We start from the raw sequence: 21,865 nt of genomic DNA, 5'->3' as shown, positions 1-21,865 counted from the left end.
AACCAACGGGGGTGGGGGTGGGGGAGCAGCCTTGCCTACTAGGCCCAGGAATACCAGACAGAGCCTGAGGTAGTACTCAGGTTCCAGGAGACAATGTAGCAGTCTGAGGCAGTAAGCCTCAGATTTGTTGGCACTCTGTGCAATGGCCAAACCTAAGGGGTGACACAGCAATGCAGCAACAGTATACTCTACTACAGACAGTCTTCCTAATTACCTCTTCCTGGGAGCCACAGTAGAGTCACATCCCATGAATGGAGCTTGAGGGGTGAATGGATGCTGGGGGATGAAGGGAGAGGCAGGGGAGGGAAGAGCCACTGGATAATAGTTCAAAACATTATACTATTTTTAATACTATTATTGAAAACACAGATTAATCAAGATCTCCATGGTAGATGCAGGCATAAAATTTTTTCACATAAATTATTTCACCTACCAGTCCTGGTGGTAGACATCTGTAAACCCAGTATCCAGAGCGCTGGGACTGGAGGATGGCAAATTCCAGGCCAACCTGGACTCCACAGCAAGGCCTTAACTCAACAAGAACAAAGAAAAGGAAGAAAAGAGATTAAGTTAGGTGTGGTGGTACATGCCTGTAATCCCAACCATCAGGAGACTTTCTAAACATGTTTTGAGGCAGGGTCTTCCTAGGTAGCTTAGACAAACCTCAACCTTGAGATCCTCTCATCTCTGCCTCTCTAATATCCATGCTTATTTAATTGTGTATGTGTGGATGTGTGTGTATGACCTGTGCGTATATGGACATCAGGGGACTATTCGTGGGAGTCAGTTCTCTTCATCCACATGTCAGCCTCAGGGATGAAATTCAGGTTGTCGGCCTTGGCAGTCAGGGCCCTTACCCTGAGCCACCTTTTAGGCCCCCCTTATTTTAAAGTTGAGAATTTGAACTATCACATTGAGGTCTAAAGAGTTCTGTGTATGTACATGTCTGTACATGTTTGTGACCACATGTGTGCATGTGTAGGAAGACCAGAGGTCAACACTGAGTGTCTTCCTCAAGTTCTTTCTGCTCATTAACTTTTATTACTTTGAAGTTTTTAATTTATTATTACTATGTGAGTGCATGTATGTGAGTGTGTGTATATGAGTGTGTGTATGTGAGTGCATGTATATGAGTGTGTGTATGTGAGTGCATGTATGTGAATGTATATGAGTGTATGTGAGTGCATGTATGTGAGTGCATGTATGTGAGTGCTTGTATGTGAGTGCGTGTATGTGAGTGCATGTATGTGAGTGTATGTGAGTGCTTATATGTGAGTGCGTGTATGTGAGTGCATGTATGTGAGTGCATGTATGTGAGTGCGTGTATGTGAGTGAGTGTATGTGAGTGAGTATATGTGAGTGCATGTATGTGAGTGTGTGTATATGAGTGTGTGTATGTGAGTGTGTGTATGTGAGTGCATGTATATGAGTGTGTATATGTGAGTGCATGTATGTGAATGTATATGAGTGTGTGTAAGTGTATGTATGTGAGTGCATGTATGTGAGTGCTTGTATGTGAGTGCGTGTATGTGAGTGCATGTATGTGAGTGTATGTGAGTGCGTGTATGTGAGTGAGTGTATGTGAGTGAGTATATGTGAGTGCATGTATGTGAGTGCATGTATGTGAATGATTGTATGTGAGTGCGTATATGGTGGTGAGTGGTGTGCACATGCCACAGTGTTGCTGTAGAGGCTGGAAGACAACTGTGTGGAGTCAATTCTTCCACCTTTATGTGGGTCCTGGGGTTCATTTCTAAATCATGGGGCTTTGTGTAGCAAGCACCTTTACTTTCTGAGTTGTGTTGCTGACCCCTCAGCTTTATTGCAACAGAGCCTCTCCCTGAAGCTGGAGCTCACTGGTTCAGCTAGAGTGACTGGCCATCAAGCTCAGAGGATCTATCTGTCTCTGCCTCCCCAGCACTGAGACTGCAGGCATGCACCACTGCACCAGGCTTTCACACAGGCTCTGGGGATCCAAACCCAGGTCTCTGTACCTGTAGGGCAGACACCTAAGCCTCAGTCTCATGCCCTTTCTACCACCAGATCTTATACTTCCTCCCATTGTGTGTCTCTTCGCTTTCTTGTTAGTGTTCTTACTACACACATGTCTTACTGAGTCAACGTTTTCCACTTTTCCTTTTGCTGGCTGTGCCTTTGCCATGTATTTTGGAGCCACTGCCAAATCCGAAGTCCAGATTTAACTCTATGTCTTCTAAGAGTCTTATAGCTTTTGATCTTTCATTTATGTCTCTGATCTATTTTGAATTATTCCTTTGCATATTACATGAAGCAGAGGCTTTAATCTTTTGTGCATGTATATATGTAAGGCCTCAAGTTGTAAAACTTAATAGCTAAAGGGGCTTGGTGAGAACGTCTGGTGTCATGAGTTCAATCCTTGGGACTCACATAAAAGCAGAAAGACAATTGATTCTGCAAAGTTGTCCTCTCAGCTTTATGCACCCACACACATCATGCACACATAGTAATAATAGTTTTTTTTAAAAAGCAATATATGTAATTGTAGTATCTTTTCTTTCAACATAATCTATTTTGTAGCCTATTTTTATTTTATTTTATTTTTTATTGGCTATTTTCTTTATTTACATTTCAAATGTTATCCCCTTTCCTGATTTCCCTCCCTCCCAGAAGCACCCTATCACATCCTCCCTCCCCCTGCTTCTATGAGGGTGTTTCTCCACCCACCCACCCACTCCTACCTCCCTACCCTCAATTCCCCTACACTGGGGCATTTATTGAGCCTTCATAGGACCAAGGACTTCTCTTCCCATTAATGCCTGACAAGGCCATCCTCTGCTACCTATGCAGCTGGAGCCATGTGTACTCCTTGGTTGATGGCTTAGTCCCTGGGAGCTCTGGAGCATCTGGTTGGTTGATATTGTTGTTCTTCCTATGGGGTTACAAACCCCTTCGACTCCTTCAGTCCTTTCTCTAACTCCTCTATTGGGGACCCTGTGCTCAGTCCAATAGTGGGCTGCGAACATTTGCCTCTGTATTTGTCAGGATCTGGCAGGGCCTCTCAGAAAACAGCCATGTCAGGCTCCTTTCAGCATGCACTTCTTGGCATCCACAATAGTGTCTGGTTTTGGTAACTGTATGTGAGATGAATCCCCAGGTGGAACAGTCTCTGCTCTACACTTTACCTCCATACTTGCTCCTGTGAGTATTTTGTTCTCCTTCTAAGAAGGACCAAAGCACCCACACTTTGGTCTTCCTTCTTATTGAACTTCATGTGGTCTGTGAATTGTATTTGTAGCATTTAGGCTAATATCCACTTATCAGTGAGTTCACACCATGTGTGTTCTTTTGCAATTGGGTTACTTCACTCGGGATGATATTTTCTAGTTCTATCCATTTGCCTAAGAATTTCATGAATTCATCATTTTCAATAGCTGAGTAGTACTCCATTGTGTAAATGTACCACATTTTCTGTATCCATTCCTCTGTTGAGGGACATCTGAGTTCTTTCCAGCTTCTGGCTATTATAAAGTAAGGCTGCTATGAACATAGTGAAGCATGAGTCCTTTTATATGTTGGAGCATCTTCTGGGTATATGCCTAGGAGTGGTATAGCTGGTTCCTTAGGTAGTACTATCTCCAATTTTCTGAGGAACTTCCAGACTGATTTCCAGAGTAGTTGTACACCTGCAATCCCACCAGCAGTGGAGGAGTGTTCCTCTTTCTCCGCATCCTCACTAGCATCTGCTGTCACCTGAGTTTTTGATTTTAGCCATTCTGACTGCTGTGAGGTGAAATCTCAGGGTTGTTTTGATTTGCATTTCCTTGATGACTATGAATACTGAACATTTCTTTAGGTGCTTCTCGACCATTTGAGTTTCCTCAGTTGAGAATTCTTTGTTTAGCTCTGTACCCCGTTTCTCAATAGGGTTATTTGGTTTTCTGGAGTCTAACTTATTGAGTTCTTTGTATATATTTGATATTAGCCCTCTATCGGATGTAGGATGGGTAAAGATCTTTTCCCAATCTGTTGGTTGCCTTTTTGTCCTATTGACAGTGTCCTTTGCCTTACAGAAGCTTTGCAATTTTATGAGGTTCTATTTATCGATTCCTGATCTTACAGCATAAGCCATTGGTGTCATGTTCAGGAATTGTTTTCCCCTGTGCCCATGTTTTCGAGGCTCTTCCCCACTTTCTCCTCTATAAGTTTCAGTGTCTCTGGTTTTATGTGGTGGTCCTTGATAAACTTGGACTCGAGCTTTGTACAAGGAGATAAGAATGGTTCGATTTGCATTCTTCTACATGGTGACTACCAGCTGAACCAGCACCATTTGTTAAAATTGCTATCTTTTTTTCCACTGGATAGTTTTAGCTCCTTTGTCAAAGATCAAGTGACCATACATGTGTGGGTTCATTTCTGGAACTTCAATTCTATTCCATTGATCTTCCTGCCTGTCTTTGTACCAATACCATGCAGTTTTTATCACTATTGCTCTGTAATACAGCTTGAGGTCAGGGATGGTGATTCCTCCAGAATTTCTTTTATTGTTGAGAATAGTTTTTGCTACTCTGGGTTTTTTGTTACTTTAAATGAATTGGCAAATTGCTCTTTCTAACTCTACGAAGATTTGATTTGAAATTTTGATGGGGATTACATTGATTCTGAAGATTGCTTTTGCAGGCTTTTACTATATTAATCCTGCCCATCCATGAACATGGGAGATCTTTCCATCTTCTGAGATCTTCTTCAATTTCTTTCTTAAGAGATTTGAAGTTCTTGTCATACAGATCTTTCTTTCACTTGCTTGGTTAGAGTCACAGCAAGGTATGTAATATTATTTGTGACTATTGTGAAGGGTGTCATTTCCCTAATTTCTTTCTCAGCCTGTTTATCCTTTGAGTAGAGGAAGGCTACTGATTTGTTTGAGTTAATTTTTTTTCTGGCCACTTTGCTGAAGTTGTTTATCAGCTTTAGGAGCTCTCTTAAATCTTTGGGGTCACTTAAGTATACAATCATATCATCTGCAAATAGTGATATTTTGACTTCTTCCTTTCCAATTTGAATCCCTTTGACCTCCTTTTGTTGTCTAATTGCCCTTGCTAGAACTTCAAATACTATGTTGAATAGATAGGGAGAGGAGAGTGGGCAGCCTTGTCTAGTCCCTGATTTTAGTAGGATTGCTTCAAGTTTCTCTCCATTTAGTTTGATGTTGGCTACTGGTTTGCAGTATATTGCTTTTACTATGTTTAGGTATGGGCCTTGAATTCCTGATCTTTCCAAGACTTTTAACATGAAGGTTGCTGAATTTTGTCAAATGCTTTTTCAGCATGTAATGAAATGATCATATGTGGTTTTTTTTTGTTGTTGTTGTTGAGTTTGTTTATGTAGTGGATTACATTGATGGATTTCCATATATTGAACCATTTCTGCATCCATGGGATGAAGCCTACTTGATCATGGTGAATGATCATTTTGATGTATTCTTGGATTCGGTTGGCAAGAATTGTATTGAGTATTTTTCATAGCCTATTTATAAAATTTCCTTTTCTTTTTCAATTTCTTAAAATATGGCATTGCTATGTAGCCCAGGCTGGCCTGGAATTCATAATCTTCCTGCTTCAGCCCCCAAATGCTGGGATTCCAGGCATGCACCATCACATCTACCACAATTTGCTTTTAGGTGAGGCTATGATTTGCATCTGGCTCACAGACTTGCTGGGAAATCCAACAGCAGTTCTCTTGAGCAGTACTTACTCCCAGTGGCCTTGTTACCCAGTGTGGTGATGCTGGGAAGGGGCACAGACAACCTGCTGAAGACCGCAGTTTTCAGGTTCCTTGAGGGAAACTTGAGTTTTCAGTGAGTGGTACAATGTGCACACAAGCTTAGGTTGGGGGGGGGTGTCACCAGCCTACCTAACACACCCCTCCAGCATCTGACTTTCCCTTCATGAGTTGAGAATGAATGTAGTCTGGTAGTGGTCTATCTGCTCCTCCTGGAGTACCAGCAACTGACTTAATCTCAACTGTATGGGACAGGGATTTGAGTATAGACCTAGGCTTCATCCTAAAGTTGGATGGGAACTCCTTGGAATGCCATGACACCAAATAAAGGATTCCCATTTATATTTGAACTTGACAACATCGTAAGATAGACACAACTCTTTGGGTGCAGGGACAAGCTTAGGTTATAAGAATTCCCCATGTAATATTTGGGCCAAGCTTCCATGCATTCAAAGGAGGATGCACAATTTTTATGAAATTCAAATTTGTCTCACAGCCCTGCATTTTAGTTTCATAATCTAGGAAGCTCCACCCCAACCCTATAGCCCACCAAGGTCGGTTCTTACTGTAGTCCTCCTGATCAAAGACTCAGAACATCAGAGTGAGACAGGCCTTACTCTCGTAGATCTAGAAACGACATCCTGGGCAAGAAAGGGATTTGAACTTGCTGGAGTAGTCAGTGTGGATGTTAACCACCCCAATGGGGTTGCTCACCTGTGTGTGTATGTGTGTGTGTGTGTGTGTGTGTGTGTGTGTGTGTGTGTGTGTGACCCTGTTGAATGCTACTCAAATGTTCTATTACTGAGCTACATCCCTAGCTCTTTTTATATGTTTTATTTTGAGACAGGGTCTCACTCTGTCATCTAACTAGAACTTGTAATCCTCCTGCCTCAGTCCTTTGAATAGCTAGGCTTTTCAATAGTTTGGCAATACCTTCCCTAACTGAGTGGTGGGGGATTGTTGTTTGGGTTCACAGAGGGTACTATAATACCTTCTAATGGGGAGAAGAGAGACCCCATAGTAAGTGTGGTTCTCACCCACAGGTTGACATGATCCTGGACCACGCAGATGATGAGGAATGGAGGCTTCAGAATCTACCCACCCTACCCCATCGGCCACGGACCAGCCAGCCTCTGTATCCGTTATTCCAGGGGGCCTAGGCGGACAGGCCTCACCTCGCCTGACCCTGGGTCCTGTTATCCTGCCACCAGAGCAGGGCCTGGCCCCAACTGTGTTCTTGAAGGCCTTACCTGTTCCTTTATACCACACGGTACCTCCTGGGGGCCTCCAGCCACGTGCACCCCTGGTGACAGGCAGCCTGGAGGGGGCAAGCGTACCTTTTATTCTCAGCCCCTTGCTGCAGCCTGAAGGGCCCAGTGCCACCCAGGTGGGCAAGCCAGCCACCCCAGCCCTGACTGTGAACATTGTAGGCACATTGCCTGTACTCTCCTCGGGTGTGGGGTCTGCACTGGTCAGCACAGGCAGAGTGAAGAATACTGGTAAGTACCTGTGCCCCCACTGTGGCCGGGACTGCTTGAAGCCCAGTGTGCTGGAGAAACACATCCGGTCCCACACAGGTGAAAGGCCCTTCCCGTGCCCTACCTGTGGCATCGCCTTTAAGACCCAGAGCAACCTGTATAAACACAGGCGGACACAAACACATCTCAACAACTCCCGCTTGTCCTTGGAGTCTGAGGGGAGTGGGAGCAGCCTTCTGGAGGAGGGAGACAGGTCCGGAGAGACTGCCTCAGTGGATAGTCGTGGAGATGAAGGTGCTCCAGAGAGAGCCCTTTCCCCAGGTGCCCGCCCCACCCTTGCTGCTCAGAACAGGGAAAGGAAGGTGGAATCAGCTCCCTCTCTCGGGGCCACCCTTTCCCACAGGGAGGCCTCTGCGGATCACACTCAGATGGTGTCACCTGAGTTTTCACTAGCCAGCCCGCAGCCTAGGCGGAAGCTGCCAGAACCAAAGCCATGCTTCCTGCAGCGACAGCAGGAGACCTGTTCAGAGAAGCCCTGGGACCCCAAGGCCTTGGAAGGCCAGCTGAGGAAGTGTGAGAGCACAGACTCTGGCTACCTGTCGCGCTCAGACAGCGTGGAGCAGCCCCCTGTTGCCTCTAGTCCATTGCATAGTCTATCGGAGCACAGTGCAGAGTCTGAGGGGGAAGGAGGCCCTGGCTGTTCCTCTTCCGGCAACAGGGCTGAACGGGAAACCCCAGGGCCCAGCCTGGAGATAGAGAAGAAGAAACTGGAGGAACGAATTGCCCAGCTCATCTCCCACAACCAGGCAGTGGTAGATGACCCACAATTGGACCATGTGCGGCCCCGCAAGACTGTGCTGTCCAAGCAGGGCAGCATCGACCTGCCCATGCCGTATACCTACAAGGATTCCTTCCACTTTGACATCCGGGCTCTGGAGCCCAGCCGCAGGAGGGCCGCCCTCAGCCCGGCCCGCTCCACCTTCACACCCCTGGAAAAGGCCAGACCTCTCTTTTTCCACTCAGTCCCCACGCAGCTCTCCACTACAGTGGAGTGTGTCCCTGTCACCAGAAGCAACTCGCTGCCTTTCGTCGAGGGTTCTAAGTTGTGGCCAGAGCCACGGGACCCACAGGATGCTGTCCCAGGAATGCAGAAGACCCTCAGCCCCAGGCTCACCCCAGCCCGACTGGGATGCCGCCCAGGACTGACCTTGGCAAGCATCTCCAGTGGTCACCCACGGGCCCTGGTAAGACAGGCTGCTGTGGAGGACCTGCTGTGTACCCCGACTGGAGACCCTTCAGCCGCTGCTGAGGAACTAGATGGAAAGAGAGCTGTGGCAAAGGAGGGTGTGGTGTACAAGGGCAGAGCCAGTAAAAAGTGTAGCCAGAGGAAGCAAAGGGTGTTCTCTCAGGAGAAATGGCAAGTGTACGGAAATGAGACTTTCAAGAGAATATACCAGAAAATGAAGACCAACCACCAGGGAGGACAGAAACACAGGGAGGTGAAACGGGGCCAGGGGACAGAACTGGACTTTCCTCCTCCTCCTCCTCATCCTCCTCCTCCTCAGGAACAGGGGGGAGGAGGTGAGGATACAGGCCTGTCTCAAGACGGAGGGATCCCTATCCTTGGAGACACTACAGCAGGGCGTAAGCTAGGGTCTTGGGGAAGTGGACCATCCCTGGAAGACTCACTGGAGGCTGAGTCTCCTAAGCAACTGAAGGTGGTGGCCAGAGTCAAATCATCTCCTACCCTCGGCAGCACAGATAGCCTCTGTTTGAGTGGCAAGAGCTCTTTGCTCTCTCCAAGTGGGAAATCAGATCTGGGATGCCAGCCGCCTCCGGTGCCTACGCCTTGCCAAGGAGGAGACTTAGAAGCTCCCGAGACAGCTTCACCAGACTCAAGTGGTGAGGCTATAAAAGAAACCAGCCCTGGAGCCCAAACCGCCCTCAGACGGTCCAGTGGTGGGTCTGTGGCTCTACAACTTGCAGAAGACAAGTTACCTTCAGAGAGGAAGAGACTGAAGGTGGAGGGGCTGGACCATCAGGAGCATCCAGGGCCTCTGGAAGCTGAGACCTCAGGAGGCTCTGTGCAGGCTGATCCCCAACCATCCCAGAAACAGGACAGTGACTCTGAGGAGTTGCTGGGTTGCTCAAATAAGAGTATCCTGCATGTGACCACAGCCCTGGAGCCCTCAGATGTCTCCTCAGCTGCTTCTCCTGTTGCTCTGCAATGGCCAGGGATAGGGGACAAGGATTCCCCATTGCCTTCTGTACCCAGGACTCCTGGGCTTCACTCCCCATTGCCTGCTCAGCCCCAGGATCCTGGTGTCCCTAATGCTCGGTCAGGTGGCTTCTTTCCTCCCAAGTACCTCCTCAGGTTACCTCAGGGAGAGAACCCCTCACCGATAGTTGCTGCAGGGCCTGAAAAAGGCCCAGACTCTCTGTGTACAAGTACACAGCCTGTAGAACAGGCCCTTCTGGTTGGATCAGAACTGGGAATGCTCCGGCCACCTGGTGCACACTCAGGCCCAGGTGAGGCAGGGGGCAGCCCCGACGACCCTAGCTGGTCCAGGTCAAGGGATAGAAAAGAAGAGGCACAGACAGGAAGAGAGAAAAGAGATAGGACCAACGACAACATCCTAGTGGTTGGGCACTCTCCTGTTCCAAGTACCAGCACCACCCAGGAGATAGCCTCCATTCTGTCTACTCACACCTGTGACATTCACGTGGCCCAGGATGTAGTGAGTAAGACCCATGCCATCCATTGCCTCTGCACAGACAGCCCACCAGCAAGAGCTAGGACATATGGAAATCTCTTAAACCCTTGGACATCATCCCAGAAGTTGGGGATACCCCCCAAGAGTGCCCTAGAAGGTCCTCCTTCAGAAACCAAGCAAGGGCTGCCTGCTTTCTTTTCCTCTCAAGCACACTATTTCCTTACAACTTTTACAAAACCCCAGGATATTTCCTTGACCCAGCAGAAACCGGTCTTGTCACACGTCTTAGGAATACCCAGGAGCTGTGAGGCCCCAAGCTCCTTCCCCTCACTTAAGACTGAACCCCAGCTCACATGGTGTTGCTTAAGTCGAAGCCTGCCCCTGCCTGCAGAGCAGCAGAGGGCAGCTCCTGGACACTTGGCTTCATCCTTGCCTAATAGAAACCTCCAGGGCGACAGTAACAAAACACTACCCAAGAGCAGTGGAGGAAGGACCCAGACGAGCCGAGGAGGAGAAGGGTCTACGCAGGCACCTGAGGTAACACCAGCTTGTCCTGGGGACTGTGTCAGCATTAGAGTGAGACACGAAGAACAAGAGAGAGGGAGAGGAGAGAGAGAGAGCTCCTGAATCTATCCCTGTGGATATCACCTCCATTAGGAGGTCCTTTGCTGCCAAGAGAGGCTAGCGCTGCCATACATGGGCTGGGAAAAAATAAAGGCCCTAGATACGAACAAAACTAAGCAAATTCGTGAAAATAACATAGTAAAAAACTATTGTACTAGAGTCTGGGTCATAGCTGAGTTGGTAAAGTACTTGCCATACAACCATGAGGGCCAGAGAATCCACAATCAAAAAGCCAAGTATGATGGCAGGCTGTTCTAACCCCAGCACTGGGGAAATGGTCTCTGGGGGCTTAGATTAGCCTAGCCAGTGAGTCTCAGACCAGTGAGAGACCCTGGCTCAAAATATAAGCTGGATGGCTCCTGAGAAACGACACTCAAGATTGTTCTCTAGCCTCCACATGTGTGTGTACATGCACATATACGAACACACACTACACCTGAGACTCGAAAGCAATCTTGCTTCTCTCCAGGGACTAGGAGTGAGGATCCAAGGTGTGATTTAAATCTTCCCCTTCGAGATTGTAGGGATGCCTGAGTGGTAGAACTATGGGTGATGGTTAATTCTCCACTCACATCAAAGGTCCAGCATTTCCACTGGAAATCCAGCTAGGCATAGTTCTGGATGGTTCCATGTGACACATTACCAGTTGCCTGGTAAGAGTACTGAACAGGCTCAGACTATTTAGTAACAACATTTTGGTGTCTTAATTTCTATAGATAGGCATCCTGTCTGTTGAGAAAGAGCCCATCATGGTGGTCCCCACCATGAGGGCTTTTGAGTGACATGATGCCAACATGCCTGGTATTTTCAGCTTTCCTATCCAACAGTCCCAGAGCTGAGGGCTGAGGACCAAGTGTCCCGGCCACGGTGGAAGAAAGAACTATGGCGTAGGAAGGTGAAGACATCTCGTGAAAACACCAAACAGAAGAAACTGAGGCTTCATTCTAAAAGGTAAGCTATGTGGCCTCCCCTTCCCCTTCCCTGCTAGCCTAGTATGAGGAGCTGCAAATGGCTACTTAGCCAAACCCTCAGGAACTGAATGTGGCATTAAATGGCAGCTCAGCTCCAGAGAGAGGCTCCTATTCTATTGGTCTGGAGTTCTGTAGCTCCAGGTCTGCCTCTGTTGCCCATAGCCCATCCAGCATGATTCTATTAACCATGTAATTGCTTACTGGTATATTTCTAAGACAGGATACAGTAAATATTTGAGATAACCAAGTTGAAAATCCATCCATCCATCCATCCATCCATCCATCCATCCATCCATCCATCCAATGATAAGAGAGTATGTGTTAATTATTGCTTTTCAGACTTTTTTTTTATAGTATTTGCAAGAAATGTGTATTTTTGCAGAAAAAAAAATCCAGAGAAGCAAAGAGAATCTTTCAGCAATCCCAAGGCTTAGGGATATTCTTCTAAACATTCAGAGGCACTATTTCCTAGACAAGTCCAGAGGCATTTTTTAGGAGGCCTTAAGAGCTCAGCAACAGCTCTCATACTAAGTGTATCAAGCAAGGGGGTCTGTCTAAAAAATCATAAAAATCAGATTTCATGTAAGTGTCTTTATTTTCCACTCATCTCAAGTTATCAGAATTTTGAGGACACAAGACTTGTCTTCTTGAGTGGCCACAGCTTGCCAGAGACAGGTAGTAGCCACCCTGGTAGGTAAGAGCTGTTTTGTGAATATCCCAGTTCCCTATCTCTCTTCAGTACTGGATCTTCAGATATGTTTCTCAGCTATCTTACATGCCTATCTCCACAGACAATTGAATTTGAAGATCTTTATCTTAATAGTTGACCTTGAGGTAATCAAGAGAGGGCATCTTTATCAAGAAACTGCTCTAAAAGATCCTCAAAGTTGAATATGTGGAGTTGGGCACAGGGGAGCAAGGAAGCTCTGTACAAGGTCCTTGTTCTAGTTACCTTTCAATTGCTTGATAAAACACCATGACCGAGGCAACTTATAAAAGAAAGTACCTAATTTGAGGCTCATGATTCCAGAGAGTTAGAGTCCATGACCCTCTTGATGGGCAGCATGACAGCAGGCAGGTAGACATGGCACTGGAGCAGTAGCTTGTGTATTCATCCATCTATCTATATACTTATCCAACCATGTATATATCAATCATGTATCCCATCCATCCATCCATCCATCCATCCATCCATCCATCCATCCATCCATCCATCTATCTATCTATCTATCTATCTATCTATCTATCTATCTATCTATCTATCTATCTATCTAATTATCTATCTATCTAGTTGTCCACTTACCTATCTAACTATCCACCTTCCTGACATTGTTGTGAGGTATTACATTATGTGAATGAGGCTCACCCTCCTTTGATGTTTGTTAATGTTAGCTGTTTTGAATCTTCGAATGATGAATATAATTTATAGGATCCTGTGAGAGTCTAGATAGTATAGATTTTTTACATGTTCATGTTAAAAGCTGTGTATACATTCTTCTGTCTAGCATTTCGTCTTTAAAGCCATTTTATTCATCTTGGCCTATGGAATTGACCCATATTTCATTTCTGAATGCATTTTGGATCATCCTTCTAGTATTTTCTCCAGAATTCCTGCAGAAAAGAATACTGCCCTGGCTGTCATCAGTTTGAAATAGCTGCATACATCCTGGTGTTGGGCAGTATTTCTTCTGGCTACAGGGCTCTAGATAAACATTCCTCTTTTGCTTAGGCATCAAGGCTCTTCTTCCACCATCTTTAGTCTCTGTTTTGTTGAAGTCTGCCGTTTGCCACTTCTCTGTCTGTGGAATGTCTTTAGGTTTGGCTGCTACTAAAGCTGTTTCTTTAGTGTTTGTGTTTTACCATTTTACTGTGACACTTGGAGACAGAGCTTAAGCTTTATGTAGCCCATCCAGAATCTGCCGGGCTTTGATGATCTTCCTAGAAAATCCTTTGCCCATCATTTCTCAAGCACCATTTCCACCCCACTCTCTCCTCTCCTTCGAAACACAGGAAAGTAATATTTCTTACACTTCTTCTTCCGTGTGTGTGTGTGTGTATACATGTTCTTGTGTATGGTACATGTGTATGAACATTCACATATATGCTGGTGCATATGAAGGCCAGGGATATATATCAGGTCTATTCTCAGCTTCACTTTATTTTTGAGGCAGGCTTTCTTACTGGCCTGTACCTTGCCCAGGCTTCTCCTCATGTGTGCTTCCCCAGAGCTCAGATTACAAGTGCATGTTATTATTTCTGTTTGTTCTTTGGTTTTGTATGTGGGTCCTGGGATTACAGCTCAGGTATTTGCACAGCTCAGGTCTTCGTGTTTGTTCAACAAGCACTTTGCCAACTGAGACATCTCTCCAACTTTTTTTTTCTTTTTAAATAAAACAGGGTCTTACTGTATAGCCCAAGTTGGCCTGCACTGGTGATTCTCCTGCCTCAGCCTCTTGAATATGGTCTTACAGAATGTACCACCAGACCCAACTTGCATGTCTTCTACCTTTAATAATTTTGGTATCTCTATGGCTACACAATGAGTGGTATACTTAAAATTTTACTAATTTCCTTAATTCATTAAATAACTTCTCTGTTGAAGCTTTATATATACATAATTGAGTTTTAATAAATTGCATATCTTTAAGACATGTAATTTAATTAATTTTGACATAAATTCATAGGATGCCAAAGGTAGAAAGTCTCCATCATGTCTTTATAATTCCTCTCTTCTCTTCAATCTGCCTCTCCTATTCCCAGTGAACTTTAATATGCTTCTATCAACGTAGATTTGATTGCTTCTTCTAGACTACAAGAGAAACAAACTCACCCTCTCTGTGTGGGAGTTGCTCTTCTCTGGGGTTAGCTCTCCCAGACACCTTGATTATTTCGGGACTCATCGATTCACTGGGTTTAATTTCTGTTGCTATAATTAAACATGATAAAAAATGCCAAAAATCAGCTTCAGGGCTAAAGAATGTATTTCAGTTCACAGTTCCGAGTTATAGTCTTGTAGCAGGGATGTGAAGGCTACAGTACCTTGAAGCAGCTCTCACATGACTGTCACCTGACACCCACCTTCAAGGGCAGAGAAAAAGGAATGCATGCCCCCTCACTGCTCACTTGCTTGCTTGTGCTGGCTTAGCTTGAGTTTTTTTCACTCTTACACAGCCCTGGACTCAACACCAGGAAGTGATGTCCACTCTGGGCTGGGTCTTCCCAGGTCAATTAACATAAGATAATCCCACATAGACTGAGTCTTCAGCCAACCTGACCTAATTAATTAATTCCTCATTGTGATTCTCTTCCTAGGTTACTTTAGGGTGTATTGAGTTGCCAGTTAAAGATGACCACCACATCCATGTTGTATGCTTAAACACTTTACCCCTTCTTGATTAATTCATATGCCTGAGGACGGCTGGGGTTCAGCTCATGTTTAGGTAGTCATATTGGTGAAAGTTTCAGAAGCTAAACCCATGGAGTCTCACCAACATGACTGACTAAATATTTTTAGTTTTTTTTTTTAGACAAGTGCCCTCTGAATATGGGACTGTGGGTATGTGCTGCCATGCCTAGCCCAAATAGTTCTCTTATTTACTTATTTGGATTCTTGGGATCAAATCCATACAAATGCCAGGCAAATGCTCTACACTGTGCTACATCCCTAATTACCAGCTTTTATTTCCCTCATGCTATATCTTAAAGAGTAATCATCTTCGATTTTGATGAAATGCATTTTCTTCCTTTCCCCTTTTGTTGTGTTTTCTCTCAGTGTAAAATATCTGAAGTTTCTTTTCTGACCAAATCACACATTTCCCCTACCACCCTGTACCTCAGGCTCCACACTTGAGCCTGGGATCCATGTTCACTTTGCTCTATGGTATGAGTTATGGATTGAAGCTCAGAGTTTTGCAGGTAGCCATGTGCTAGCCCTAACATGATTTGTCTATTTTGATGCAAATATCACACCATTGTGATTATAACACTTAAACCGAAGAGATTCTAAATGAGGCTGGTGAATTCAAAGCAGCATGGTACTTCTACCAGGATAGACAGAGACTGGTTAGAGAGACAAGGAGGTGAAGAGGGACTTTTGATAAGTTTTAAAGGAAAATCAGTGGGGAAAAGGAGAAGGGATTGTCTTTCTAACCAACAGTGCCCAGCCTGAAAAGCAGAAGGAAGCCTTAGGTGGGGATCTCGTCGGATCCTGCTCTAAGGAGCAGCAACTTTATCCCACAGTGCCCGCCAGTCCATACATTGTCCAGATCGTAAATCAAATCATTTCTCATCTCCACCAGAGGTCTGTAGCCTCCCATAGTGGTTTTCTATTCGTTGACATCCTGTCTTTACTGGTCTGACCTTTTAAACAGTTTTATTACATTTATTTGTTTGTTTGTATATTCTGTGTTGAGGTCAGAGGACAATGTTCGAGGCGGGGTTTCTCCTTCCACTGTGTGTGTCCTGGGGATGGAACTTCGGTCATTAGGCTTAGTAGCAACACCTTTACCCACTGAGAGAGTTTCACTGATCTTTAAATGTAGTTGTTCATGGATATTACGTTTTATCTGCAAGAAGCACATACATACAGAATATGTCCCCTCATCCTTTGAGGTGGGGTCTCACTGCACCTGGAGCTTGTGAATTCAGCTTGTCTGTCTGGCCTCCTTCCATGTCCATCTCCCCAGCATGGGGATAGCAGGCTCCCACAATTTGGCTTTTGTGCTCACGTTGAGGATCTGAACTGTTTAGCATGGCAGATACCTTGTTGACTTAGCCGTCTCTCCAGGCCCTCGGTCCTTTAAAAACCACACGTTAGAGTTTGCACTTGATGATCCCAGCAGTTAAAGTCCCTCATGCCTGCCTCTGTTTACATATTAATTCTCACTTCCAGCAACTGAGTGCCCTGTGCTCATGATATGGGAACACTGAGATCTGGGCTGAAAGCACACCTCTTGGAGTGGAGTGGAGAAGACTTGTTTTGCTTCTACTAACTCTGCTAGACTCTAGTGTAAGAGAAGCTCTTGAAGTTAAGGTTTTCCTGGTATCAGCCCACAGGAATCAGGGAAGGTCTCTTCTGTTTATGGAACCAACTGGAAGGATTTCTTCCCATTCCCTGGCGGTGGGGGGTGGGCTGGGGGCACTCACTTCTCAGTCACAAGTGTGCTAAGTGCATGGCCTGCCAGGGGCCTGAGGTCTCTGCAACAATAAGAACTCCCCCCTTGACATCCACTAAGGTCCTGTCCCACCAAGCTAGGGGACATATACAGGAATTACCTGGTCTGGAGAAACCACTGAGATGAAAACAGATTTACCTGCCCAGGTTTTCTTCCTTTACAATGTTAACTGTTTTGTACCTTCCAACCAGACTATCAATACGTTTAAATCTATTTAATTTTTAACAACAACTTACTTGTAGTTCAGTTGATTTTGGTAAGGAGGGCTGAAATGGGACCAGAGTGTTAGGTGAGGGCTCTGAACCCAGGAGATCCAGCTAGAATTTATTTGCTGTGTGCCTTATTGTTAAGAAGTTGTTTTAATTTCTAATATTTTTGAAGCTCTGATTTTGCTAATTTGATCAAGCCAATCTAGACTTTTGATGGGGTTCCTAAGCGCTCAGCATCTATGTGAGAAGTTGCCCATTTCAATGGGGCTCCTAAGTGCTGGGCTCAGCATCTGTGTGAGAAGTTGCCCATTTCAATGTATCCACAAGGCTGCCTTTTCTTCTTCAGTTACTCAATGATGGTCTGTCAAGGAAGTCTTCCCTAACTTCAGTCTCCCAATGTCATGAGCAAATAAAGACTTCCTCTGATACTTTTCTAACATACATAAGTATATACAGTCATATATATATATATATATATATATATATATATATATATATATGTAGAAGATTCGGTTTTATCTTTGTGATTTAGACAACCAGGGAGCATGGATCAAATGTGATTTTTTTAAATTTGTTTTATCTAGTTATAACTTAATGTTTTTGAAACTACATATATGCTATTAGATTACTCATACACATTTCACATATAGAGATTTTATTTGATTGGAAAACTCTAAAACATAATGTAGAATTTACATTAAAATCAAGGGTCCCTCAGCTGTTTGCTGTTTTTAGCTCCCTGTTTACACTCAAAGTTCATTTCAGGGCCTTTCCATTCGGTTTCATTTCTCTCTCCCTCTCTCTATCCCAATGCTGTGATGAGAACAGTTTCATGAATGACACCGCTCACGTTAAAAGAGAGGGAGTCGAAAATTCGGGGTCCATTTTGACAGTGGAAATGGAAACACGTTGACGCTTCTTGCTTGCATGGCTAATTACTTAGATGTTAACTCGAGGCCCAGAGATTCACAAAGTTCTCGGAATACATCTGTGCCAGGCCCACAGCAAGCACTGGACCGTGGAATTGGGTTTTGTTGATTAATTTGTGGCTGTGTACAAGCATGAAGCGCTCAGAGACTTGGCCGAGGAAGCATCCAGGAAGTGCTAAATAGATAGCTCCCACAGAGAGGAGAGGACAGGTGTGTGTGCGTGTGCGTGTGCGTGTGTGTGTATGTGTGTGTAGGGGGCTCAGTCCTAAAGGGCACACTTGGCCCTGAGGACAGGATTCTAGTCATCATGAAGGTCTACCTTGTGCATTTGCTATTCTTGTCTTCAGTCAAGATGGAATTTACTCAGTTGAGAAGTCTGTGAGGTAAGATCCACAGTCAGGTGGACAGTGGGCCTGAGCTCAGGTGGCCTTTGCTGCCTATGCCCCGCACCACACGTGGCTGAGACCCTGTGACCCGTTGGCCACAGCTCTAGGGCTTTGAGCATGGTCACAGACACCTCTCAGCTTCTCTCTGCTTTGACATGTCCTTAGAGCCATGAGAGGAACTGGGAGAAACAGCAGGACCTAGCTCTCCCTTGGATGAGCATGTCTGAGGCCGGCCTGTTCACCCACTTGCCAGGTCTCTTCTTAGATCTCACTACAGCAGTATGTTAGAGCAACAGCAGGGCTAATACATTTCAGCTCGTCAAGACTCCTGTCAGTAACCTCAGCCTTCCTAGCTCCTGAGTGAACCAAGGACCTCCACTCCAAACTGAAGTCCACAGGCTCATGATCTTAACCTACCAGTCTTCAGGAATCCCTGATGCACTGACCTGGGCAAGAAATGTTCACTGTGACTGACCTCCATGAGACCAAGGAGCACAGGTATCCTGAAACACATGGTGAGGACCCAGAGGAAGCAGAAAAGAGGCTTGCACGGAGCCTATGGTTCAAAATCCCAAGGGGCTTCTTTTTAAGAGTATGAAGGAGAAAATGGATCAGCCCAGTGTCACAGACTAGATGTAAACTTAGAAAACTAAGTTGATCTTAAGCTCAGCCTTGAATAGGCAGAAGAACAGGGAGCAAGGGAACAGGCCTTGCATCACGTACTAAGTAGATATGCACTTAGGATTGTGTGCATAGTCACGGTCCTTCAAACCAAAGCAAGCATCCTGAGAGTGACACCCACATCAACCCCTGCTGGATTCTTTAGAAAGTGGGGCTTGGGTTGTAAGTGAGCTCTTAGGACGAGGCTGTGAAGAGCCAGCTGAAGGCAGGGAAGGGGTGGAGAGACACTTAAGGAGTCTGGCCTCAGCCTGGGCCCTCAGGACCTCTGAAGTGGGACTTATACTGTACAGATCATCCTACTTCGAGGTAAACATGTCTGAATCACGGCACCCCCACACCAGCCAGTCAGGTGGCAAGTTTCCCAGGTATGCACAAGCAAGTCAAAGTCCCCACTGGCCCAGAGGGTATGCATGTCCCCAACAATTGAGGTAGAGATGGGTAGCCCCAAGGAGAACTGTTAGATGGAACTTCACAGAACCTGGCATGCCTTGGGGTTCCCTGAATGACAGCAGATGAAAAACTGCCCAACCAGGCTATTTTTTTTTTGATGCAGCTGCTTGTGAGGAGGTAGGGGCCCTACACATAGACTCCCCTGAAAGGATCAAGAGAGATGGGGACAGCCCCAACCCAAGGCTAAACAAAGCATCTCTTCGAAGATGGTACCAGAGTCCATATATATACAGGTTCTCCCGAAATATGATAGGGTCCAGATCCCACTTTGATAAGACTGACTGGAGGGCCAGGAACTCTCCTGACAGACCCTCTCACCCCTTTGATTGAATGAAGTCTCCAAGGTTCAGGATGTGTGCTGTTCATAAAGCCTGCAAGCCAGCTGCAGTGACCAGTGGTCTTGGGGGCAAAGATGAGCCTGCATACTTACTGACTGGGTGACCACCCCCAGGTCCCACATCCCTTCTTTCTTTTGTGTGCTTTGAAATCACTCAGCAGGAGCTCCGGTGGGCTCAGGGGGTTATGATGAGTGAAGTAGCAGCCTGCCTTCCCTCCCCTGATATCTCTTCGGATAAATCTGTGGTCTTGACAAATGAGACAGTGGCTTCAGAGCTATCCCCTCCACCCTGACTCCAGAGGATGACAGCACCTGGTCCAGGCTGGGAAGGCAAGTTTCTTTCAAATGTAGACACCCAGTGAAGAACAAAAAGCCACTCTTTCATGGCTGGTGCCAAGAAAAGGCAACACCTGAGGGCATGCTGCTGTGTGTTGTTTTTCAGTCCTGATTTAAAATTCTGTAGTCAGCCCTGGTGGTTGGGTCTTGGCGAAAGCTCAAACACAAGGAAGAAGACTAAGCATGCTGCCTTTTCCCAAGAAGGTCCTGTGGAGCTTCATGGGAGTCAAGTGCTTGGAAACTGAAGCCATACAGGAAGGTGGCTCCCCTAAGGATCTGCAAAGAGCTTTCAAACAAGCTTAAGGCATGTGTCAGTGAACCTTCATCTCAGCTTTCTTTCCTGATGTGTGTGTTAGATGGGATGGCTGCCTGTCGGTAAAATATTGTGAGCCTGAATCCGAAGAGCACACGTTTATGTACACAGTACACAGAGGTATTTGCTGGATGCATACCGTGCGTTACAAAGGCCGTGCACCAAGAGAGTGCAGTCTCCATGACAGCCAGCACAAATGAGCTCCTAGCCTTTCCCCATCCTTGTGATGTCTGCCATCTGGGTCATGAGGGACATTTTGTTTGGGGGACCAATAGATCAAATGAACCGAAGGGGGCTCTCTGATAAGGAATCTGTGCAGACCCCCAAGGCATAGGCTGCCAACGTTACCTGTGGTGGTGGTGATGACCATGTGTAGTTCTTAACATAACTGTAGCTTACAATGCTCAGCAGCCCCAGGAGGGGAGCAGCGATTGGGCAGATCTGGGTGGGTTCTAGAACATTTTCATCTTCGCACAAAGTTCTATTTAGCCAACTGTCTAGCAAGTAGCAAAGGACCAGAATCTAACGGCACCATCATTTTCCTACGCAGTTGTGAAGCAGCGTGAGTAACATTTAAACATGATCTCGGGCTGGGGGCCTGCCTGCCTCAGTGGGTAGAGCGCCCTCTTCACATGCATGGAGGCCTGGGTTCCAGCCTCAGCACTGCATATACCAGGCATGGGGGCCTTCACCTGTGATCCTACAGGATCAGAATCATCCTCTGCTATGGAGGAATTTCAAGGACAGACTGGGCTCCAAAAGATGCTCCCAGTTCAGCCTCACATTTCCCAGTCACCCCCAGGGCCTTTCCAGCTTTCCTGGCATATACCCTTCCATACAATGACTATAGATGCACTGCTCTGCCCCACAGGTGTGAAGGGAGTTTCTGGCAGAGAGCCAAACGACTGTGCAAGCCACCCTGGTTGCCAAGAAGAAGCTGTCTCCCCCACCGACTTGAGGGGTTAGAGCCGCCGGGGACCCTTGGGAGGAGTTCGGCAGAAGTGGCAGGTAACATTTTCCTCGGTGGTGAATCTGGACTAAGTGAGCAAAGGAATGGGGCCCTAGCATTTAATTCAGGAAAGTAGTACACGGGCAGGGAAAATCCAGAAGGGCAAAGTGGATGAAGGGTCACAATGAGGTTTTTAATCTGTGAGATGTCCAGCCTTGATCTATGGAGGATGGCGGGGCATATGAAATCAAGATGGCAATTCTGGGCAGTACAAACATGTCCCTGCCCTGGCTGCAAGAGCCAGGCCCTGCACAGCTACAGATTCCCTCGGGGATCTGGGAGAACTCCTGGTGCCTCTACCTCCTGCATCTCTGGACAGGAAGGTATGCTCAGTTCTTTGCACAATCCCGTCATTGTAAGGTTCCGGGGATGAAGACAGTGGGGGCTGTGGGTGTCAGAGACCACGACAAGTATGGTTCTGTGAGAGGCATGTATCTAGCGCTTACCTGGGCAGCAATCAGGACAAGGCCCAGAGGAAATGGGACATGAACTCATGG

General features: G+C 46.1%; 1 protein-coding gene across 1 annotated transcript in view; it reads left to right on the top strand.

The window, feature by feature from the left end:
* Positions 1-21,865, top strand: part of Znf831 (zinc finger protein 831) — a 109,682-nt gene that overhangs the window by 37,393 nt on the left and 50,424 nt on the right. Inside the window, exons 2-4 of the mRNA XM_021156949.3 lie at positions 6,801-10,486; positions 11,385-11,524; positions 21,231-21,367. Coding sequence (XP_021012608.1) covers positions 6,836-10,486; positions 11,385-11,524; positions 21,231-21,367 — 3,928 coding nt within the window. The 5' untranslated portion in view covers positions 6,801-6,835. The remainder of the gene's footprint in view (positions 1-6,800; positions 10,487-11,384; positions 11,525-21,230; positions 21,368-21,865) is intronic.

The sequence above is a fragment of the Mus caroli genome, unplaced genomic scaffold (assembly GCF_978045245.1).
Source record: "Mus caroli unplaced genomic scaffold, Mus_caroli_1 scaffold_2, whole genome shotgun sequence".
NCBI classification, from domain to species: domain Eukaryota; kingdom Metazoa; phylum Chordata; class Mammalia; order Rodentia; family Muridae; genus Mus; species Mus caroli.
This window is presented reverse-complemented; position numbering and strand designations above follow the sequence as displayed.